This window comes from Vombatus ursinus, unplaced genomic scaffold, assembly GCF_900497805.2.
Source record: "Vombatus ursinus unplaced genomic scaffold, bare-nosed wombat genome assembly UNPS02010461.1, whole genome shotgun sequence".
Lineage (NCBI taxonomy): Eukaryota > Metazoa > Chordata > Mammalia > Diprotodontia > Vombatidae > Vombatus > Vombatus ursinus.
In genome coordinates, this window is record NW_020950239.1 from 5,973,773 (window position 1) to 5,994,326 (window position 20,554).

At 37.5% G+C, this 20,554-nt stretch overlaps 1 protein-coding gene across 1 annotated transcript in view; it reads right to left on the bottom strand.

Annotated features, from left to right (window-relative positions):
* The window catches only part of ADAMTS3 (ADAM metallopeptidase with thrombospondin type 1 motif 3), a 283,034-nt gene that overhangs the window by 16,249 nt on the left and 246,231 nt on the right, over nt 1-20,554 (bottom strand). The window contains exons 16-20 of the mRNA XM_027854644.1: nt 19,355-19,435; nt 16,509-16,672; nt 12,073-12,238; nt 11,709-11,841; nt 8,233-8,440 (exon numbers count right to left, since the gene is read on the bottom strand). Of these exons, the coding sequence (XP_027710445.1) occupies nt 8,233-8,440; nt 11,709-11,841; nt 12,073-12,238; nt 16,509-16,672; nt 19,355-19,435 (752 nt within the window). The remainder of the gene's footprint in view (nt 1-8,232; nt 8,441-11,708; nt 11,842-12,072; nt 12,239-16,508; nt 16,673-19,354; nt 19,436-20,554) is intronic.

Below are 20,554 nucleotides of genomic sequence, written 5' to 3' on the forward strand. Positions count from 1 at the left end.
AGCTGTGTGACCCTGCTGGGCAAGTCACTTAAAAAAAAAGTCAAAAAGAAATATTAGTTTACTTTACATATCTATTGTCCTCCTGATTTTTCTCATTATCTTTTGCCACATCCCATAGTCATTTCTTTGTCTAGACCTAGCCACATGAAAACAAAATTGCATTTCTTAGTCTTTGAAAGTATTTAAATTTTTGTTGTTTGGCCGTTTTATATGCTGAATAATACCCTGCACACCTATGGATTCCTTGGAAGGAACAATTTGAATTCTTCCCTTTTAGTAAAAATCCAATTATTTTCTTTGATGTTTAGACTCAGCTTCCTGGGGTATCTTTTTTCTTTGACTGCTAACTAGTCTCCTTTGCTCTTTTGAATATCATACTTTGATTTTTGCTTCGATTTCCTGTAACCACAAAAGAACTTTGGGTTGTTTTGATTGATTCCTCTTGGAATTTGAGGGATTTTTTTTCTTTCTGAATGCAAAATTTGTTTCTAAATTTTATAGTTCTGAAAGTTGACTATAATGTTTCATTGAATTAGACTTGAGGTTTCTTTCTGTTGGATTTAGTCTTCTGTAGATTCTCTTGATTTGGGGTTTGTCTCCTGCATCCACAAATTTCTGGGGATTTCTTTCTGTATGATTTCTTGAAAATGGTATTCAGGATTTTTTTGTCACATTTTTTCTTTAAGACGTTTTTTTTCAATTATCTCTTTATACCCCATCTTCAAGTTAAGAATCACTGTTTTGTAGGGCTTCTTATTTGTTATTTGTTTGCTTTAAAAAGTTTTGATACCTTTTTTATATCACCTACATTGCCAATGTTTATTTTCCTCCTAGAAATCCATCTCTTTTAACAAAAAATAAGAGGGAAAAAAATCAATATTCCACTGCCTTAGTGCCCTATCTCTGTAACACATAAAGGATGGTACATTTTCATATTTTTTTCATTAGGTCCAAGTTTGGTCATTACAATTTTATGACATTTCTGTAATACAATTCTTCAAAGACATCCTTTACTCCTGGGTTTTTTGTGTGTCTGTGTGTTCTCCACATGCCTTCCGTGTACAGATCCAATTTTTGGAGGCAGTGGTATCCCATGGCTTGCTGCCTATAGCATCATGTATAAGATAAGATAAGATAAGACTTTGATTTAATGGGAAGCTTGAGTTCAGTAAAAGAGTTTTGCAGTTTCCTGAAAGCAATCAGTCCATTCTCTTCCTCTTTTTCAAATCTGGGCCTAAGTCACACTGTCCAACCCTACTGTCTGCCCAGGCCTACATACTCATGGAAAAGCCCTGTAGGTGGCTATCAAAATACATGGTAAAATATGGGTGGCACACATTCTTCATCCACTTGGTTTTTCCTGTGTAGATAAATGATTTATTTTGAGTGATTTCAGATGTCTTATAGGAGGCACTGGGTTACTCTGGGGCTTGGTACAATCAGTATAATACCAACCACAAATAGGAACATCCAGAGGACTTCACCATTTACAAAGAATTTCTCAATCATCAAGACTCTGTGGTATGTCTCTTTTGTCTCAGTGTTGAATACCTCTGTCAGGTGTATATCTCCCTATTTTATGACTGATCCGATGTTTATTATCAGAAGGTGACTGATTAAGGTTATTTTATTGTTATATTTTCCAAGGAATCTTGAGTAATTTGGATCTATGAACTGGAGACATTTTGTTGATCCTATAAGGTGGTGTTTTGTTTCTGCCAAATCAAAAGCTTTTTCCATAATCAAAAAAGAAAGAAAAACACAATGAGATTTTGTATTCCTTGAATGTTTCAATTAATTGAAAAATTGTAAAGATGTGTTTCTTTGTTAAATATAGCTCACAAAAACCTTCTCATTGTCTATTAATACCCACATTGAATAATGTTCTTGATTTGAATAAAGATGACTCTCAGAATGATTTTGTGTAGATGGAAACATAGGCATATAATTTGTTGTTAGTTATTAAAGTTCTCTTTTTTGCCTTTTGGGGAGATCAATAAAGCTTAATATTTTTTCACTTGTCCTTTATCCTTTAGATATCTTGTATAATGGGTTACTGTTATGTCACTTCTATATGAATATTTAATGTTCCCCTTTCAGAACTGTAAAAATCCAAAAGGAAATTCAGTTAAAAAAAAAAGACAATATAGAACTGAGCAAACTGATCTTTGTGCTCTGTGTATTAATTAACATTGATGTTGTATTATGGTCTGTAAAGAATGTGTTTAGCATTTCTGATTTTGTTCATTTCTCTATGATCCAAAGCATAGTTTAATTTTATAAAGGTACCATATGGTTTTGAGAAATATGCATATTCATTAAATTCCTGTTCAGGAGATGCTATTTCTTTCAGATTTAAATTTATCCACAGTTTGTTCAGTTCTATATTTTTATTTAATTTTTTCTGTTAGATTTGTCCATCTCTGAAAAAGGAAGATTAAAGTGTTTTTTAAAATTATTGTGACTGTCTATGTCTTTCCACTATTTTATTGCTTTTCCTTTGTTAATTTGGATGTTTTACCAGTTACTGTAAATGTCTAGTGCTAATATTGATTCACTGTTTATGATTTTTTAACATAGTTTCCCTATTTCTCTCTCCTGACATTATGAATTTCTGAGTTTTTCTTTGTCTAATGACATGATTACAACTTCTGTGTTTTTTAATTCATCTGATGCGTAGTATATTTTGTTCCAGATCCTAATTTTCATTGCATATTTGTTATTTCAGATATTTCTTTTATGCAACAGATGGTTGGCGTTTATTTTTTTTACTCATTCTGCCACTCTCATATGTCTCAATTTTCAAAAAATCACATTTAAAGTTATGATTCTAAGGCTTGTGTTTTCCCCATTTACTATTTATTTGTCCTCTTCCTCATTTAAGTAAGTACTTTGTCCCTGACGTTAGTTTCACTTACTCTACTCTGAAGCTAGTTTATTCTTACAAGTTCTTCTCTAGCTCCTACTCCCTGGTGCCTGACATTTCGCAAGTATTTTGAATTAACCTAATCATTTTTTTTATTTCTTCCTTCATTTTGTCCCTTATTTTGTCCCTTATTTCCTATCTAGTAAAGTGTGTAGTTAAAAATCTTCTTTCCCTTCTCACCTCTTGTTTATAGTAAGTTTCTTCTACTTCGCCCTTTTCTAAAAAGTTTTCATGTGCTTTGTTCCCCTCATTATTTCTCTTCCCTTCCAGAGTTTATTTCTGTAATTCATGGGCTATAACCTTCTTTATTTTCTTTGTGTCCCTTGTGGGATTAAAGCTTTTGAAGTACAATATTTGAGCTCCCTCTTCTGTCTCATTTTTATGCTACTGCTTTTGGAAGACTTCATTAACTTTTTTTTTCTGTGCCTCATTCCTAGGAGTATCATTTTATGGAGGAAACAATGTCAGATAGAAGTGACTCTCTGTGGTAGGAGTTAGCTTACTCTGAGCTATGTTGTTAACTAAACTATGTTACTAACATACTATGTTAACTAACTAAAATTGATAACTATGCACTCAAAATCTGTGTCCCAAATCATGGGTCCTGGTTTCTTTCCTGCCTTCATTATGACCATTCTCCATCCTCAAGGTCATGTCAAAAGCAACTCTGGTTCTGTGTTTTATCTATGAGTCAAAGTGCTAGCTACCATTAGGAACTCAAAAATTCTCTCTCTTGGGCCAGAAATTGCCCAAGGAAGCATAACAGGCTAAAGATGAGGTGGCTTCTGAATGTGCAAACTCTTTGCAGACTAAATCCATCATGAAGTTCCTATCTCCAACCACAGAGTCATACCTTCTCTCCAGTGGGAGTGAGATTCAGCATCCCCATCCCTCCCATTCAGGGGACAATGCTTTATTTGACTATATTCAGAAATTCTGGGCAGTTTTCTTACATTAATCTTGTGGTATTTTTTAAAAATTTATTATCTTCTATGATATCTATGAGTCTTTAGTTACCACTATTCAATATATGTTCAGGACAATCACTTTGGTTTCTATAGATTTCATGTGTTCTTTTAATGTTTTTGTCTTTTATTTTTCTTATAGAGCAGCTAGGTGATATAGTGGATAAAGTGCCTGGGCCTGAAGTCAGGAAGACTCTTCTTCTTGAGTTCAAATCCAGCCTCAGTATTTATTAGTTGTGTTACTCCTAGCAAATCACTTAACCCTGTTTGCCTCAGTTTCCTCATCTATAAAACAAACTGGAGAAGGAAATGCCAAACCACTCTAGTATCTTTGCCAAGAAAACCCCAAATGGGGTCATGAAGAATCTGAAATGACTGAACAAATTTTTCTTCTGCCGAATTGTCTTTCACTTCAGTATTTTTGCATTATAATTCTGTTAATCTTTCTACCACGCCTATTTTTTGAGATTCTATGTTATGTATTCAAAGTTTTCTATTCTGTTCATTGTATTTTACATTTTGTGTTGAGCACTGTTTTATGCATTGAGCATTCTAATTGCTGAACTAAATTCTTAATTTTTTATGAATATTGTTTCCCTTTTTAGTCATTCTGAAGTTGCTTGAACATCATTTTTTTGAGGAATCCATAGGCCCTTTAATCATTTACTAATGGGTTCACTTTGCCTAATATTGAAATATTTGTTCATGGTACATTTTTTATAGTTTTACTCATTTTTTTCCTTGTGTTTTTAGTATCCTTTGTTGGTTTATCTGCTTGTGCACTTGGATTTTATTGCTGCATTTTCTTTAAGTATTTGGTCTTTCAGCCTTTTTCTTGCATTCCTCACTCCTCACTTTCAGGCTTCTCCTTTGCTTGTACTGAAGACTGTTGAAGATAGAATGAAGGATTTCCTCATTCTTTTATAGAGGATTTGGAATTTGCCAGTCCCTGGTCTGAGTAACATCCAGATTATAGGATCATTCCCAGCTAGGTTGCCACTCTTTCCCTTACACCCAAAACAGCCAGTTGGATAGGACAATTTTCAGTTCATTCTATTCTTCCTCATCCCTACTCTTGTCTTTCACCTGGCTGGACAGAATCATCATCTGTCATTCTTTGGTAGAGAAAGTGAGGTAAAAGGCACTTGGGAAGAGTCACTGAAGCCCCAGAAATCTCTGCTCTAAGCAGGCATAAGGGTGGGAGGCTGATCCCAGCTAAGCTTCCAGTTGCCTTTCTCTCAAGACCAAAGCAGCTGGCTACCTATACCCAGACTGTTTCAGCCATCTTGATTTCCCCCTCCACTTATTTCCTTTCATTGCCCTGACTAGACAGAGTCAGCACCTACCATTTATTTCTTGCTGGTGACTGGAACTGGGGATGTTTGGACAGAGTTACTATGGCTTCAGGGGGGCCTACCCTTGGTCTGTGGCCTAGCACAAGCCTATGACTTAGTTCTCCCTGCCCCAAGTAAATGGAACAAGGTGGTTGTAGTGGTGCGGTGTGATTACTCTAAGTATTAAAGTTCTCTGGTATCATTTCACAAGATTTATCTTGTTCAGAGTTATTTCTCCTTATCATGAAGATTTAGCTCTAAAAAAAACTCCTTAGACCATGAGCTCTTTGAGAGCAGGGACTATCTTTCGCCATTCTGTACATCCCCAGCTGGTGGTATGGCGGTTAGAGTATTGGGCTTGGAATCAAGAAGACTCATCTTCCTGAGTTGAAATCCAGCCTTAGTGACTTGCTAGTTGTGTGACTTTGGACAAGTCACTTAAGTCTGTTTGCCTTAGCTCTTCATCTGTGAAATGAGCTGGAGAAGGAAACAGCAAACCACTTGAGTATCTTTGCCAAGAAAACCCTAAATGGGATCATGGAGAATCAGACATGACTGAATAACAACAACAAATATCCTCAGCACTTAGTACAGTGCCTGGAGCATAGTAGGTACTTAATAAATGCTCATTAAATAAAAAATAAATCTACATCTGATACCTACTTCCTTTGTTTGGAGCTTGAAGGGCTGAAGAAGTTTGCTTAGGCTAATCACCCATCTTGCTCCTCCCAGATTTTTTGTATCTGTCTCTACAAACTTTAAAAAAAACATGTTTCATAAAAGTTTTTTTTACCTTCCACCTCTGTATTTTTGGTATGCAATTCTATCATTCTCTTTTTCAGAGTCTACTATTACAGAGAGTGACATTATCTATTGCTAGAAATTGTCTAGTCACCAGTAAGATTTGGTAATTTCCTTTTTAAGAGCTCCAATTGCTTCAATGTTTTCACCTAATTCTTTCATTGCTCTTCTGAACCTTTCCAGTGGTTCTTAGAGTTGCTCCTCTATCATCTCAGGACTCACGGAATGAATTGGAATTCATTCACGTTCCTGAGATGATGTTGATTCAGTTTTCTTTGTTGAGAAGTGTTGAACATGGAGATTGCTTTTATGTTTTGTTTTCTTTTGTTTTCAACAAAGCAAGCTGTATGTGCTAGAGATTCAGATTTATGTACAACCCTCTCTGTTCTGCTATGTATAAGTCACTCTTCTTTTCTGTTGATGTTTATTAAATTTAAATTTTTTTAGAATGGGAAAAACAAAGTTAAAAAGATCGTTCTTCTTTTTGATATTTATCCATTTTTCTTCCTCAGTTTTTGTATATTTTTTCAATTATTCTGTTGATTTTTGTATGGTATCTTTGATGAAACTATGCTTCTTAGCCCCAGTTCTTTTCCAACTGAAGGAGCAGCACTGTTGTGCTCTATCTCTGCCTTTTTCTTCTCTCACAGCACTAGTGTTGGAAGAAGTCAGTGCCCCCAAATTGTGGGGGCAGACCCTGAGTGGCCACTGCAACAAGGCCTATTCACTGCTTTTACTAGTCACTTTGGGGCTCTAATTTTCTCTCTATTTTATTCAATCTCTATTAACCTAAAGAGGCTAGCTGTGAGGGGTATAAGAAGGGTGGTCCCAGACACTGCTATGAGGGATGGTCCCAGAACCCTTTGCCCTTGGGATTCTTCTCTACCTTTCACTCCTACTGACTGCCTGTTTCCTCCTATCATGTATTAACTAGAAATGCACATTTAATTTCTCATATTCTCCCTCCTCTACTTTCTTGTTCCCTGGCTCTGTACTCATCTCCAGCTGTCTTTCTCTTCTTCTGCTTGTAGCTGATATGCTTCATGGGTCTCAATCTCCCTAAGAATAAGGTCCCCATTAAAATGCTTCCAAGCCGTTAACTCTGAAAGGCAGTGTCTAAAACTGCAATAGGCCCCCAAGTCAGTGATTGGGCTACTTGAGGGGTTAGGAGCCTAGTGCCAAAGGGTTTGGTGTGATAGATTCCTCCACCCATTTTAGGGGTTATGGGTTGGTGGGTAGGAAGACTACTAAAGGGGTTCATTCTAAAAGTCATTTCCTAAGATGGCAGCCATCATGAAGATCTTGGTATCACCTTGGGTCAGTCAGTAGGCTATGGGAGAATGATGACTGGGGAGTGAGGAAGCAGTCCTAAAAGTGCAAGGAAGATTAGTGAATTGGTCTTCAGTTCTTTTTTTTTTTTCCTGTAAGAACTACTTTGGTATGAATTCTCACTCGTATTCATATCATTGCTTATTTTTCTGCATTTGGGAGCTCTTTAATTGTACTATGTGGTGTGATGTGAGGCAAGCTGTCTGTAGTTACTTCACCATCTCCGCAGAATTCCCTTATCTCCAGTCAAAAATGTTTTCCCAGACAAAAACTGTCTAACTATGCTTCCTCCATTTTGTACTTGTGGAGTGAATTAGTGTAGAGAGGAGGGGATGGATGAAAAAGATGCTGAAGTAAAATCAATCACACCTGATAAGTGATTAGATTAGAAAAGATGAGGAAGAGGGAAAAATCTAAGAAAACCATAAGGTGGCAAACATGAGACACTGGGTGAATGGTGTTACCACACACACACACACACACACGATGAGAAATAGCTTAGGAACCTCTCTCTCTTTTGAGAGAGAATAGAATAAGCTTAGTTTTAAACAAGTTGATTTTGAGATGCAGTGAGATATCCAGGTAGAGATGTAATGAATGGATATTAATCCTTTCCTAAAACTACCTCCTTGAATCATAAAGAAAATACATACACATATACATACACAAGCACACACACACACACACACACACACACACACACACCACACACACCAACAAATGCTACCTGTCTTGTCAATTGGTTATAAGTTCTTTGAAAAGAGGAATTGTGGCTTTAAGCTTTAAACACACATAGGTAGTTCATCATTACCAATCGTACGATCGTTACATTTAGGGGGGAAGAAAAAAAATAATTGCTTCAAACCCACATACCCACCTCATTCCAGGGCCCTGTTTTCCATTGAGAGGGGCATGGCAATCTGTTACATGGTCTTCGGGTCTCGGGACGCTCTCCTAGACAGTACTTGCTATGCACGGAGCGGTTGGTTCCGTCCTGGAGAGGCTGAAGGCATCGTACTGTGCGGAGCTGATACCCAGAACTTCCACAAGTTTTGGTACAATGTTCCCATTCATCGGCCACCCAGCTACAGAAAGGAGGAAAAGATGTACAGTTCTAGTTATGTAGGACCAGCACTGTTCAAACCAAAGCACAGAAACGTCGGCCTTTGCCAGCTATCACTCAGATGATGGACCCAGAAGCTGATTTTGTTCAGGTATCTCTGACTTCCTCACTGAAGTACCTTGCATCCTTTCCTGCCTTCCAAGAGATTGGCCTTGTGAATTTACATGACTGAAAAATCATTCCTTTTCTGGTGATAAGCGTCTTTATTTATCTACCAATCATCTCTGCATCTTTTCACTCGCTGCTATCCCCCATGCCTGGTTATTTTGTTTCCTTCCATTAGAATGTAAGCTGCTATTAATCAACATTTTTTTCAGCACTTATTTGCCAGGCACTGGGCTAAAAGCAGAGAATATAAAAAAGAGGCAAAAGACAGTCCCTGCCCTCAAAAAACTTACAATCTATGGAGAAGACAAAATGAAAATGAACTTATACACAGCAAGATAGTACATGATAAATAGGAAGTAATTAACAGAGGAAAGGCACTACAATTAAGAGGGATTGGGAAAGGCTTCCTGTAGAAGGCAGAATTTTAATTGGCACTTACAAGATGACAAGGAGGTCAGTAGGGGGAGTGAAAGAGGGAGAGGGTTCTAGGCATGGGGGACAGCTAGAAAGAACACCCAGTGCCAAAAGATGGAGTGTCTTGTTTGTGTAACAACCAGGAGGCCAGTATCACTGGATTGAAAAGTACGTGTCAGGGAGTAAGGTGTAAGAAGACTGGAAAGGTAGGAGGGGCTAGGTCACAAAGGGCTGTGAATGTCAAACAGAGCATTTTGTGTTTGTTCCTGGAGGCAATAGGAAACCACTAGAGTTTATTGATTAGGGGGTTAACATGATCAGAACTGCATTTTAGTAAAAATCACTTTAGTGACTGCATGGAGGATGGACTAGAGTGGGGAAAAACATGAGGCAGGCAGAACCACTTGTGGCTACAACAGAGATGGGGCCCTTCCTGAGTAAAGACCAGAGCACAGACCACGAGAACAAAGACCATACGTCTCCTGGGATCACACTAACTTGAAAGCACTGAAAACTTGCAGACCCCCAGAACCAGCTCTGAAAACAAGCACAAAAAAGCCTGAAGCTTGTACAGTACCTGAGTGAGGAGAACCCAACTTTAACATAAAGTTCAAAGTCAAGAAATAGACTGGAAAAATGAGCAAACAACAAAAAAAGAACTTGACCATAATAAGCCACTATGATGACAGGGAAGAACAAGACACAAATGCAGAAGACAACAATGTGAAAACAGCCACAACCAAAGCATCAAAGAAAAATGCTAATTGGACCTAAGCCTAAGAAGAATTTCTGGAAGATTTTTAAAAAGTGGCAGAGTAAAATTTGGGAAAATATGTGAAAGTGATGCAATAAAATTATAAAAAGAGAATTAACAACTTAGGTAAGAGAGGCACAAAAAATACTAAAGAATAACACCTTAAAAACAGAATGGGCTTAAAGGTTTAAAAAAAGCATAAAAATTCACTGAAGAGAAGGGGGGAAAAGCAGAATAGGCCAAATAGAAAGCATAAGAAATGAGCTACATTAAGAAAGACACAGAAAAAAGGAGAGAATAGTCCTATTTAGTTCTGGGCACATCAGAGTAGAAAGGACATTGATAAGCTGGCAAGCGTTCAAAAGGGGCAACCAGAATGATAAAGAAACTTGAATACCTAAATGATGATCAGTTGAAGTAACTGTGGGTGGTTAGTGTAGGGAAGAGAAATCTTATGGGGAATCATAATAATTGCCTCCAAGTACTTGAAGGGATTAGACTCTCTGGTTTGTCCTGATTTGTGAGAACTAAAAACAATGGATTCAAATAGTGAAAAGGAAAATTTAGATATCTGGATAAACCTTCTAACTATTACAGTTGTCCAAAAAAGGAAAAGGCAATTCATTAAGGTCAGGGGTTCTCCCTTCTCAGAGGTCTTAATTAAAAAAAAAAAGACTGGATGACACCAAGCTAGGCATATTGTAGTTGAGACACTCTTTTGGTTATGGGTTGGGTGGGATTTGAGTTAGAGATTGAGTTCAAGGCACAGTTAGCAGTCTAATTTGGCTGGAACATGGAGTGTGAAATTGGATTTTAATTTAGAGATAATGGGGGGCAAGGAAGGTTTTTGAGGAAGGTAGTATTGTGGTCAGACTATATGCCTTGGGAAGATGATTTTTTTTCAGCTTGTAGAGGATGAGTTGCAAAGACAAGAGCCATGAATCAGAGATATCAATTAGTCAAGCTTTGACTGTAATCCAGATGAGAGAGGCAATGAAAGTCTAAACTATGTTGGTGGCTATGTGAGTAGACAGATGGGGACAGATGGAAGAAATGTCAAGGAGGTAGAATCAATACATCTTGGCAATTCATTAGATGTGAGGTATGGGGGAGAGGAAAAATCAAGAATGAATCCAAAGTTGGATTTTGGATGACTGAGGGTATGTTAGTGCTCTCAACAGAAATGAGAGTTTGGGGAATGGTTAAGTTTATTGGGAAAGATAAGTTTTGTTCAGGTATCCTCACATTGGAATGTCTAGGACACAGCTCAGAAGAGATGTCCATTCAGCAGGCAGTATCTAGGTAACTTTGATCATTAACCATGATAACTGATTACTATGCCTCTAAATTAAATCTAGCTTCCAACTCAGTTTCCTATCCAAATTAGACTATTAGCTGCTGCCTGAATTCCATCTCTAATCTTTGTGTATTTGCACAAACAATTCCTCATGCCTAGAATGTAGCCAAGCCTCATCCCTGCCTTTTAGAAACCTTGTCTTCCTTCACACAGCATTGCGCACAGTAGGCACCAACTACATGTTTATTAAATAAGCGAATGAACTACAGTACACAGACACCATCTAAGCCTATCGTCATGGGTCTGTAAATTAGGATGGGACAATGAAATGAGGACCTGACAACACTGGGCTCTGTTTACATGGCAGCCATTGTTAAATGGGAATCTGCAGACATTTACTGAAATGGTGAGGTCCATTGGCGTGGTTCTATAGTAATAGGAACTGGATTCAAAATCTGCCTCTGATGCTTACTGTCTATGTGGCCCAAGGCAAATCACAACTTCTCCCTGACTCAGTTTCTCATCTGTAAAATGAAAGGGTTAAGGAGTAGATGGCCTTTCAGATCTAGATGCACAAGCTATGATTCTGCCATTCATTTTTATCTGAATTGGAGATTGAAGCCTAGCAATATTATGAATAATCATAATCATACTTACAGAGGATGTGTGCACTCCTGAAGATTGCACATTCTACGAATGGGTTTTGGCTTTTTGCTGGCTTCACAGAAGCTGCGATGCACCATTTTATTATCACTCTTCCTGCGGCACCCATATTTGGTATACTGAGAACCTGGGGAAAGTCTGAAGAGGTTACTTTGGACCCAAAGTAAAAACTTACCCAGATAAGAAAAAAAAATCTAGCTTTAAACAACAGTTCATTAAAAGCATATCAACCATAAAAAGAGACACTCTTAACATGCATCACTGGATCTAAAATGACAAAGTATGTAGAGTCTGGAGATGCATAAAAATTATCCTCTTCTTTCCACATTGTTGAATGAGAAAAATGTGGTCCACTTACCCCCGCCACAAGGTTCTGAGCACTGGGACCAGCTCTTCAAAGCCCACTCAAAAGTATCTAATTCTTCCTGGATTACATTATTGCTGTTAATGGTGGGCACTGAGTCTTCATGAATGATATACTTGTATGTCAAACTGGAACGAGTGTCATTCTCCTGAGGAATAATCTATTAAATACATAATATAGCCACGTGAATTAGGCTAATGGAGCTGAATAACTCTTAAGTAAAATGTTCTATGCTAATTGAAATTATTATTGTCACTGAAGCTGGAAAATGCCTCCTTTTCATTCAAGGAAACAGAAATAATTAGAAGCTCAATCAGGTGTGTTGGCTATGTATTAAGAGACCCATTTATTAGTTAAATAGTTTTTTTTTACTTTGAATTTTATTAATCTCTCCTTTGATTTTCAGAATTTCTCATTTGGTATTTAATTGGAGATTTTTAATTTGTTCCTTTTCTAGCTTTTTTTAGTTGCATGACCAATTCATTGATCTTTTCTTTCTCTATTTGATACATATAAACATTTAGAGATACAAAATTTCCCCCAAGGACTGCTTTGGCTGTATCCCATAAATTTTAGTAGGTTGTTTGTTGAGACCCATGTTGTGTTTTTAAAAGAATAAGGGTGAAAAGTCTAAATTTATTTTTAAAAATTAAAGGGAAATTGTTCCTATTACAAAAGGTCATTTTATTTTACATAAGGTTTCCTTTAAACAATAATTTGTACTTGGGTTTTGAAAGCATTTTTTTGTTTTAAAAAAAGATGTATATGCAACTATTGTAATCACATACTTATCGTATCAAGTGAATTATAAAAGGGTGTAATATTTTAAAATAAACTTGAACTAGGTGCCTTGCTTTCAGGAAATTGGGTTCAAGAGGATAATCTGGGATTCCACTGGGAAGAATATTCTGGTAAGCAAAAATCTAACCTTTATGTGTCCTAGAGTCTCAGAATGGAGAGAGACATCAGATGCTTTCCAGTATAAGCCCTACCTGAATAAGAATTCCTACTACAGCACATCTGATGAGTGGTCACCCAATGTTTCCTGGAAGACTCTGCCTTCCGGGCAGGAGATCCCTCTATTCCTGATGGGGCCCATTCTCCCTTCAGATGGTTCAAATTACTCAGAAGTTTTACCTAATACTAGGCCTTAATGAGTTTCTTTGTAATCTCCACCCTTTACTCCCAAGCCTACCTTCTATGATGGAGTAGAGCAGTTTTAATGCCTCATACATCCTAAGACTTCTCTTCCCCAAACTAAACATCCTTAATTCCTTCAACCAATTTCCACATGACATGATCTCGAGGCCCTTCACTATTTTTGTTACCCCTCTCTGGACACTCCCCACTTTATCAAGTCAACATGAATTTTAAGTGCCTACTACATGCCAGGCACTGTGCTGAGCATGGAAGATACAAAGAATGGCCAAAAACCATCCCTGTCCTCAAAAAGCTTACAGCTTAATGGAGAAGACAGCATGCAAACAATTACATGCAAACAAGCTATATAACAGGACAAATTATGGGTAATCTCAGATGGACAGCACTTGCAGTAAGGGGGATTGGGAGAGGATTTTTGTAGAAGGTGAAATTTTAGCTGAGATTTGAGGGATGAGATTAGGCATTTATTAAGTATCTGTTATGTGTCAGGCACTGTGCTAAGTACTTTAAAAATTCCATTTCATTTGATCCTCACAATTCCCCTATAATGTAGTTGAGGAGGTTGGGGACTAGATGGCCTTTAATGACCCTCCCACATCTAAATGAACAGGCCAAGATCCTGTCATTTATTTCTAGTTGAAGCGGAGAATGAGAGTCGTTACTATGATCTCCATTTTACAGTTGAGGAAAATGAGGCAGACAGAGGCTAAGTGACTCATTCAGGGTCCTATAGCTAGTGTCTGAGGATGGATTTGAATTCAGGTCTTCCTGACTCCAGGCCCAAGTGCTCTACCTATTGTGCCATCTATATATATAGATATCTATATAGATATCTATATAGATATCTATATATATATCTTGAAGGAAGCCAAGGAAGCCAGGAGACATGGAAGAGGAAAGGGAGAATATCTAACATGTGAGACAGTCAGCAAAAATGCCCAGTTCCTAAAATGTAGCACCCAGAACTGACTGTAATGTTCTAGATGTTGTCTCACTAAGGAAGAATATAGAGATACCAATGCACCTGTAGTGCTGGAAATGACCTCTTTCTTAACTAATGTACCTTAAGATTGCCTTAGCTTTCTTGGTTGCTATATTATATAATTGGTATACTCATTGAATTTGAAGCCTACTAAACCTTCCATATCTTTATTAGACGAATTTTCCTCATTCTGGGCCTTCCTTATTTTATGCAAGCAAAGTTGATTTTTTGAACCCAAGTGTAAGACTTTACATTTATTGCTGTTACATTTCATCATAATAGACTGGGACTGGGCCAATGTTTCAGTCGATGGAGATGTCTTAGGCTCCTGACTGTCATCCAGCACGTTAGTTATCCGAAGATTTTATCAACCAGAAAAAGAGATAAGGATGCCATCTGTGCCTTTATGTAAGGCAAGGGCCCAATTTCTTTGTGTCAGGGGCCCCTTGGGCAGACTGGTGAAGCCTACAGGCCCCTTCCCAGAATAATGTTTTTAAATGCTTAAAATAGATATTATCAAAAAGGAAACAAATTGTGTCAAATATAGTTCTTTCTTTTTCTCCCTGCTCTCTATCTCTGTCTTTCTCCATCTGTCTATCTCTATCTCTCTCTGTTTCTGTCTGTCTCCCTCTGTCTCTCTCTCCTTCACCACCTCAAGCTAAGAATCTCTGATTTAAACCACAAGTAAAGATGTCAATTAGTCCAAAGTATAGCAATAAAGGACTTGTTCTCAAACGTCATTGGTACATGAATGGCTATTCTTTGGGTCTAGAAAGTCAATCAGTTCTACCTAATTGTATTACTTATTACCTAGCCCACATCTTACCATTTCATCCACATGAGATAATCGCATGTGAAATATGTTGTTAATATCTAGGTCAACTACTTTTATTGCATTTCCCTGATTAACTGCCATATAACCTTGTCAAAAAGAAAAAAAGGATATGAGGTTTGTCTGGCATGACTTTTTTCCCTTCCCTTTCCTCTCTTTCTGGCCAATTCTTAATGACTGTGGTTATGCTTACTCTTTATGACTTACACCCTGTCTTTTTCCCCTAAGTATCACTTTAATAATATATTCTAAAATTTTGCCAGCAGTCAAAAGTTAAATTCCCTTGCTCATAGTGTGCAGACTACTCTATTTCTTCTTTGAAGTTTGGGACATTTGATCTTCTCTAGTCCTGTTTTTAAAGAAAGACTTGGGCCAGTTACTTAACTTTTTCATACCTGTTTTTCTCCATCTGTAAAATGAGGACAATGGCTAAGATCCTACTCATTTCTTGAATCCTTTGATTCTACAATACTTGTCAATTCTACTGAGAGCTTGAGGCATCAAGGGTTCCTGTTGATGCCAGACTCTTTGCTCAAAACTGATCTTCTAAGTGGGTTATGTGTTGGAAAGCAGATGTGTGGTAACATGTCAATTCCTGTCCAAGTTAAATAGGTCAGTGAAAGAATTTTCAAAACTAGTTTGGGAGTGGTGTGCAGAGGAGGAAGAAAATGATAAGCTGTAGGTAAATGGTACTCTATCTTGGCTTTTCTTTTCCTTATTTATTAATGTAGTAGAGTCTTGGATTGAGAGTGCCAAGGCATGTTGGGGAGATTGGCTTTCCCCCAATCCCCAACTGTAGAAGATGAAGATTGGACATAGCTCCTCTGAGATCCTCCATAATTTGAGGAGGGAATCCAGGGCATTCACTTCATCATTTCCCACCCATCTGACTTCCTGGATTCATGATCTCCAGAAACTCACCATTCTGAAAGACAAAATCAAGTCAGGCCATCTTCTTCTCTGGCTTTAGGACCTCATCATTCCCCATCACCCACTGCAACTTCTATTTATGTGTTGTCTTCTCTGATTAGATTGTGAGCTCCTTGAGGGCAGAAACTGTTATACCTTTTTTTTTGTAATCCAAGCACTTATAATGGTGCCTGGAACATAGTAGGTGCTTAATTAATGTTTATTGACTTTGACTCTGACTCTTTCCAAATGCTAATCATGTTTGAAGTTTGAAGGATGGTAACTGATTTCAAGTTAGACTTTAAGAGATTAAGAATACAAGAAGTTGACCTGATAGTCTGAATTTCCAAAAAGCAAGGAACTCGGTGGAAGCAAATTTAAAAATACCTTAAATGTCATCACATTAAAAACCCAAATAATCCAATGAAAACCACCCAAACGTAGATCAATTTTAATAAGGACGCTGTCCAGTATAAAAGCTATTACAATGAAATTTAATTTTTTAAAAAATGATACCAAGGAAATTGTAACCATTATACCACATACCAAAACAATGACAGAGTCATGTAAAGGCCCATCAGTGTGAAGAGTCTCAATGTCGTCTTCAATGTTGTAGTTCCATTCCACACCTAAATCGATGAATGTCCGAGACTTTGCTTCCTCCCCTCGGCCATTTAAAATGTAATGCCCTGTTGCCTGGTTCTTGATAGCTAAAGAAAGGGAAAGTTTGAGGGGCCAGGCATGACGGAACTAAGGATCCATAGTAAATTCATTCTTTTCTAAAAAACTAAAAGCTATTTCTCCCTCCTTATGCTTTAATCATTAAAACAATAAGAATAATAATTACAGTATACCTCATTGTTTTGAAATGACTACTGCTTCCCACAATGGATATAAATATTGGCATCTCTAGGAAACTTCCTCGATGGAAGATGTACCTACATATATACATACATACATACAATATACATGTGTTTATGTATACACACATATATATATGTATACATGCAGGCATATATTTAAGCTTTGATAGAGCTTAAGATGCAATAAAATTTTAGTATACCATGTATTTATGTACATGTATATGTATATGCATGTACACACATGTATGTATGCACATATACATATATATACGCCTATACATACATACATATACATACATATTTAAGATGTTTAAGATGCCCGATACACAGCTGGAAATGTGAGACAGGAAACAGGTTAAGTTTGGGTAAACTGATGTTTGTGTATTGAGTGTGTATGCACACTCTCCCTTGGCACTCAAAATTAAAAATTTAAAAGCGCACTGGCATGGAATGATAAAAGCAGAACCCCATGTTTTCTAGTGATCTTTTTGTAAAGTCTGGCACGTAACTTGAAAATAATGAATACCCTGCAAACATTTTATGGCCCACAAAAATAATAATGTTTTCATTTACTTTACTGTACACCCAACAGGAGGGAGAAGGTGGTGGATAAACTGGGAGAAATAAGAATCACATCAAAACTCTAGGATTTGTAACTATTTTTGTTTTAAGTAATAAGTGAGAATCGACTTTAAAATTTCAGTTTAAAAACTGGTTCAACTAAACCTGTATAAATAATTCCTTTCTCTACTTTTAGGGTAAAAGAGAGTGAAATTTTCACTATGGCAACAAATGAGATTAACTGGGCCTTTGAAAGCTTGATGCTGCTTTAACAACAGCAAGCAGCATGTTTGCAGTCTACGTGTGGGCTTAGAAGTGGAACATTAGGCAAAGTCCATTTGTTCGACTTGTTTATGTGAGGGGAACAGGTTATTTCTCAAATGGGTCATTAGCAGCCCAGAAAAAAAAAAACAAAAACCATTGGGGATAGTATAGATCATTGTGCAAGTTGGAAAATGCATGAGTGGGCAGGAGGAAATTTGCTAAGATCATCCAAGTTTTTCCCCAAAGTGGTGCAAATACACTCAGAACACATGGCTTTTGTTCTGGCCAGAGAATATCTGACATGTGACATCACCAGATTACAACATGGTAATAGGTAGAATGCCCTACTTTTGGTAGAGTGATCATAACCACAGACAAATGCTCTAATATTATTATCCCTTAATGCATTTTGTTGTTACTGTTCAGTCATTTTCAGTCACGTCCAACTCTTCAGGACCTCCCTTGGGGTTTTCTTGGCAAAGATACTGGAGTGGTTTTCCATTTCTTTCTCCAGCTCATTTTACAGGTGAGGAAACTGAGGCAGACAGGGTTTTATTTTTTATCTTTCTTTTTTTTTACCTTGAATTAACAATCTAACAAGGATTCATCCCCAAAACTAAAGATTTTATTTCTTCACTCAATCTCTTACTTCCTGAAATCCTTCCCTTCCTTCAAAGCGTACCTTCTCTAATAATAACTAACATTTATGTAGAGCTTTAAGGTTTGCAAAGAACTTAACATATTTAATCCTCACAGCAACCCGGTGAGGGAGGTGCTATTATTACCCCCTTTTTAAAGAAGAGAAAACTGAGGCCAAGACAAGTTAAGTGACTTGCCAGAAGGTCACATGGCTAGGAATTCTCTGAGGCAGGATTTGAACTCAGGTCTTCCCGATTCCAAGTTCAACCTTCTATCCACTACACCAGAAGTTTTCCTTTATCTACTCCCCCCACCTTCTACAACCTAGCTCTCCCTTTTTGTATCTTGAGTGATTATGGCTTAGTCATTAAGTCTATGCCTCATTTTAATTATTTGTATACTAGATTTTAAGTTCCTTGCAGACTAGGACTAGTCTTCTAAGTTCATGGTGTGTGCAAATGTTTATAAAGCTTCATATCAAGGAGTATGATGTTTATTCAACTGAACTGGATCTTGCTTTGAGGTAAACATAGGTCAATGATTGAGTGAAATTCTGTGATATGATTATTGAAAGACAACCTTGCGTAGGAGAGAGTTGTTGTTATTATTGTTGTTGTTGATGATTCTTGGATCTCAAAGACCACTGATGCCATCAAGAGGGTGATATGCTGACTGGTGAGTTAATTGGATTTGTGAGGCACAGACATGAAAAGTCATCAGCCTCACTCAGGGAGAGAGACCTAACCTCACAGTCAAAGAGATCTGGACTGAGTTTCACCCTCATATTGTCTGTGTAGCCCTGGGCTAATCATTTACCCCTAAGTGCCCCCACATGATTCTTTAAGACTGCAGGGAAGGTGAGAACCTGCACTAGGAGAGTTTTCTCACCTGAGAGTTCCCTACACCAATGAAATCACAAGTCCCATCCCTCTCCTGAGCCCAATGCAATTACTGCTTTTTAAAAGATATTCTTTTGGTTCTCAAAACTAAAGCATTTCTTTGATAATTGAACCATTTAAGCAGACCTTAGCACTCAGTGCAGAATGCAAGGATAGAAACACTTACCAAGGATATGAGGAGAAGCTTCGTCTTCCTGTATTAACACATGTCTAGCACCAGGGGGAATATCAAACATCTTAAGGTACCCTTTTGCACGTTCAGTAATCAGGAGGACACAAGAAGGAAACAGAAGGAATAGTGAAGGTTAGTAGCAAACTATATTATTATTATTATTAATTGCTTCTACTTGCAGAAGTGGTTATACGCAAACCCAAATGCAGTTTGTCACTTCAGCGTACTGATAGGTTTTGTAACATTTGGTATTTGCTTGGGATGAGCACTCATTAATGGGGGGAAAAATCAATTAGTGATGAAGGTCAACTACTCCAGCTCCCTCAATTGAGTCTAGAGAAATGAAGAGCCTTGCCCAAAGTAACACAGGTGGTACATGTGAATCCCGTTCCTCCATCTCCAGATTTCAGCACTCACTGATGGGCCATCAATTGTCGTTACAAACCTATGCATCCCTCCTCTTGTTGGGTTGTCTCATGACAACCAACAACTCAGGCAAAGGTAGTATATTTCCTGTGTTCCAGTAACTGACCATTGTCCCCACTGAGCACCCATCATGTCTTGGCTTCTGCCCCTGATTAATGAACTTCATGGGATTCTTAAATAGCCCCATCTTTATCTGCCATTTAAAGATTATACATGGTGACTTCTGGCAGCTAATTCTCTAACGAATTAATACTTTTATATCAGGATGGAAACTGTTTGTATTACTCTAAAGGAAAAGGAAAATTGATGGTTATTGACAATTAGGTTTAAATAGGCCCATCGGGGAGAAATACAAGTCAATTTTCTAGGTTTGGCCAAACTATAAGATTTAGCAATATCAGTAAGTAACTGTTTTATGGCATTTAGCACAGGGCCTGGCACAAAGTACATATTTAATAATTCAATAAATTTAATCCAATAAACATTTATTAACTATTTTAATTTTAATAATAATTATTAATAAATGCTAGTTGACTGATTGACTGCCTACATGAACCTCTACCCCCCTAGTCTTCTTATAACTTATTTCTTCTCCCTTCCCCTATGTACCCTTTGATCCAGTGACGTTGGCCACTTGGCTGTTCAATGAACAAGATACTCCACCTCTCTTTTGTTGTTGTTGAGTTTTTTAGTCATGTCTGACTCTCCATGACCCCCTTTTGGGTTTTTTTTTTTGGCAAAGATACTGGAGTGGTTTTGCCATTTCCT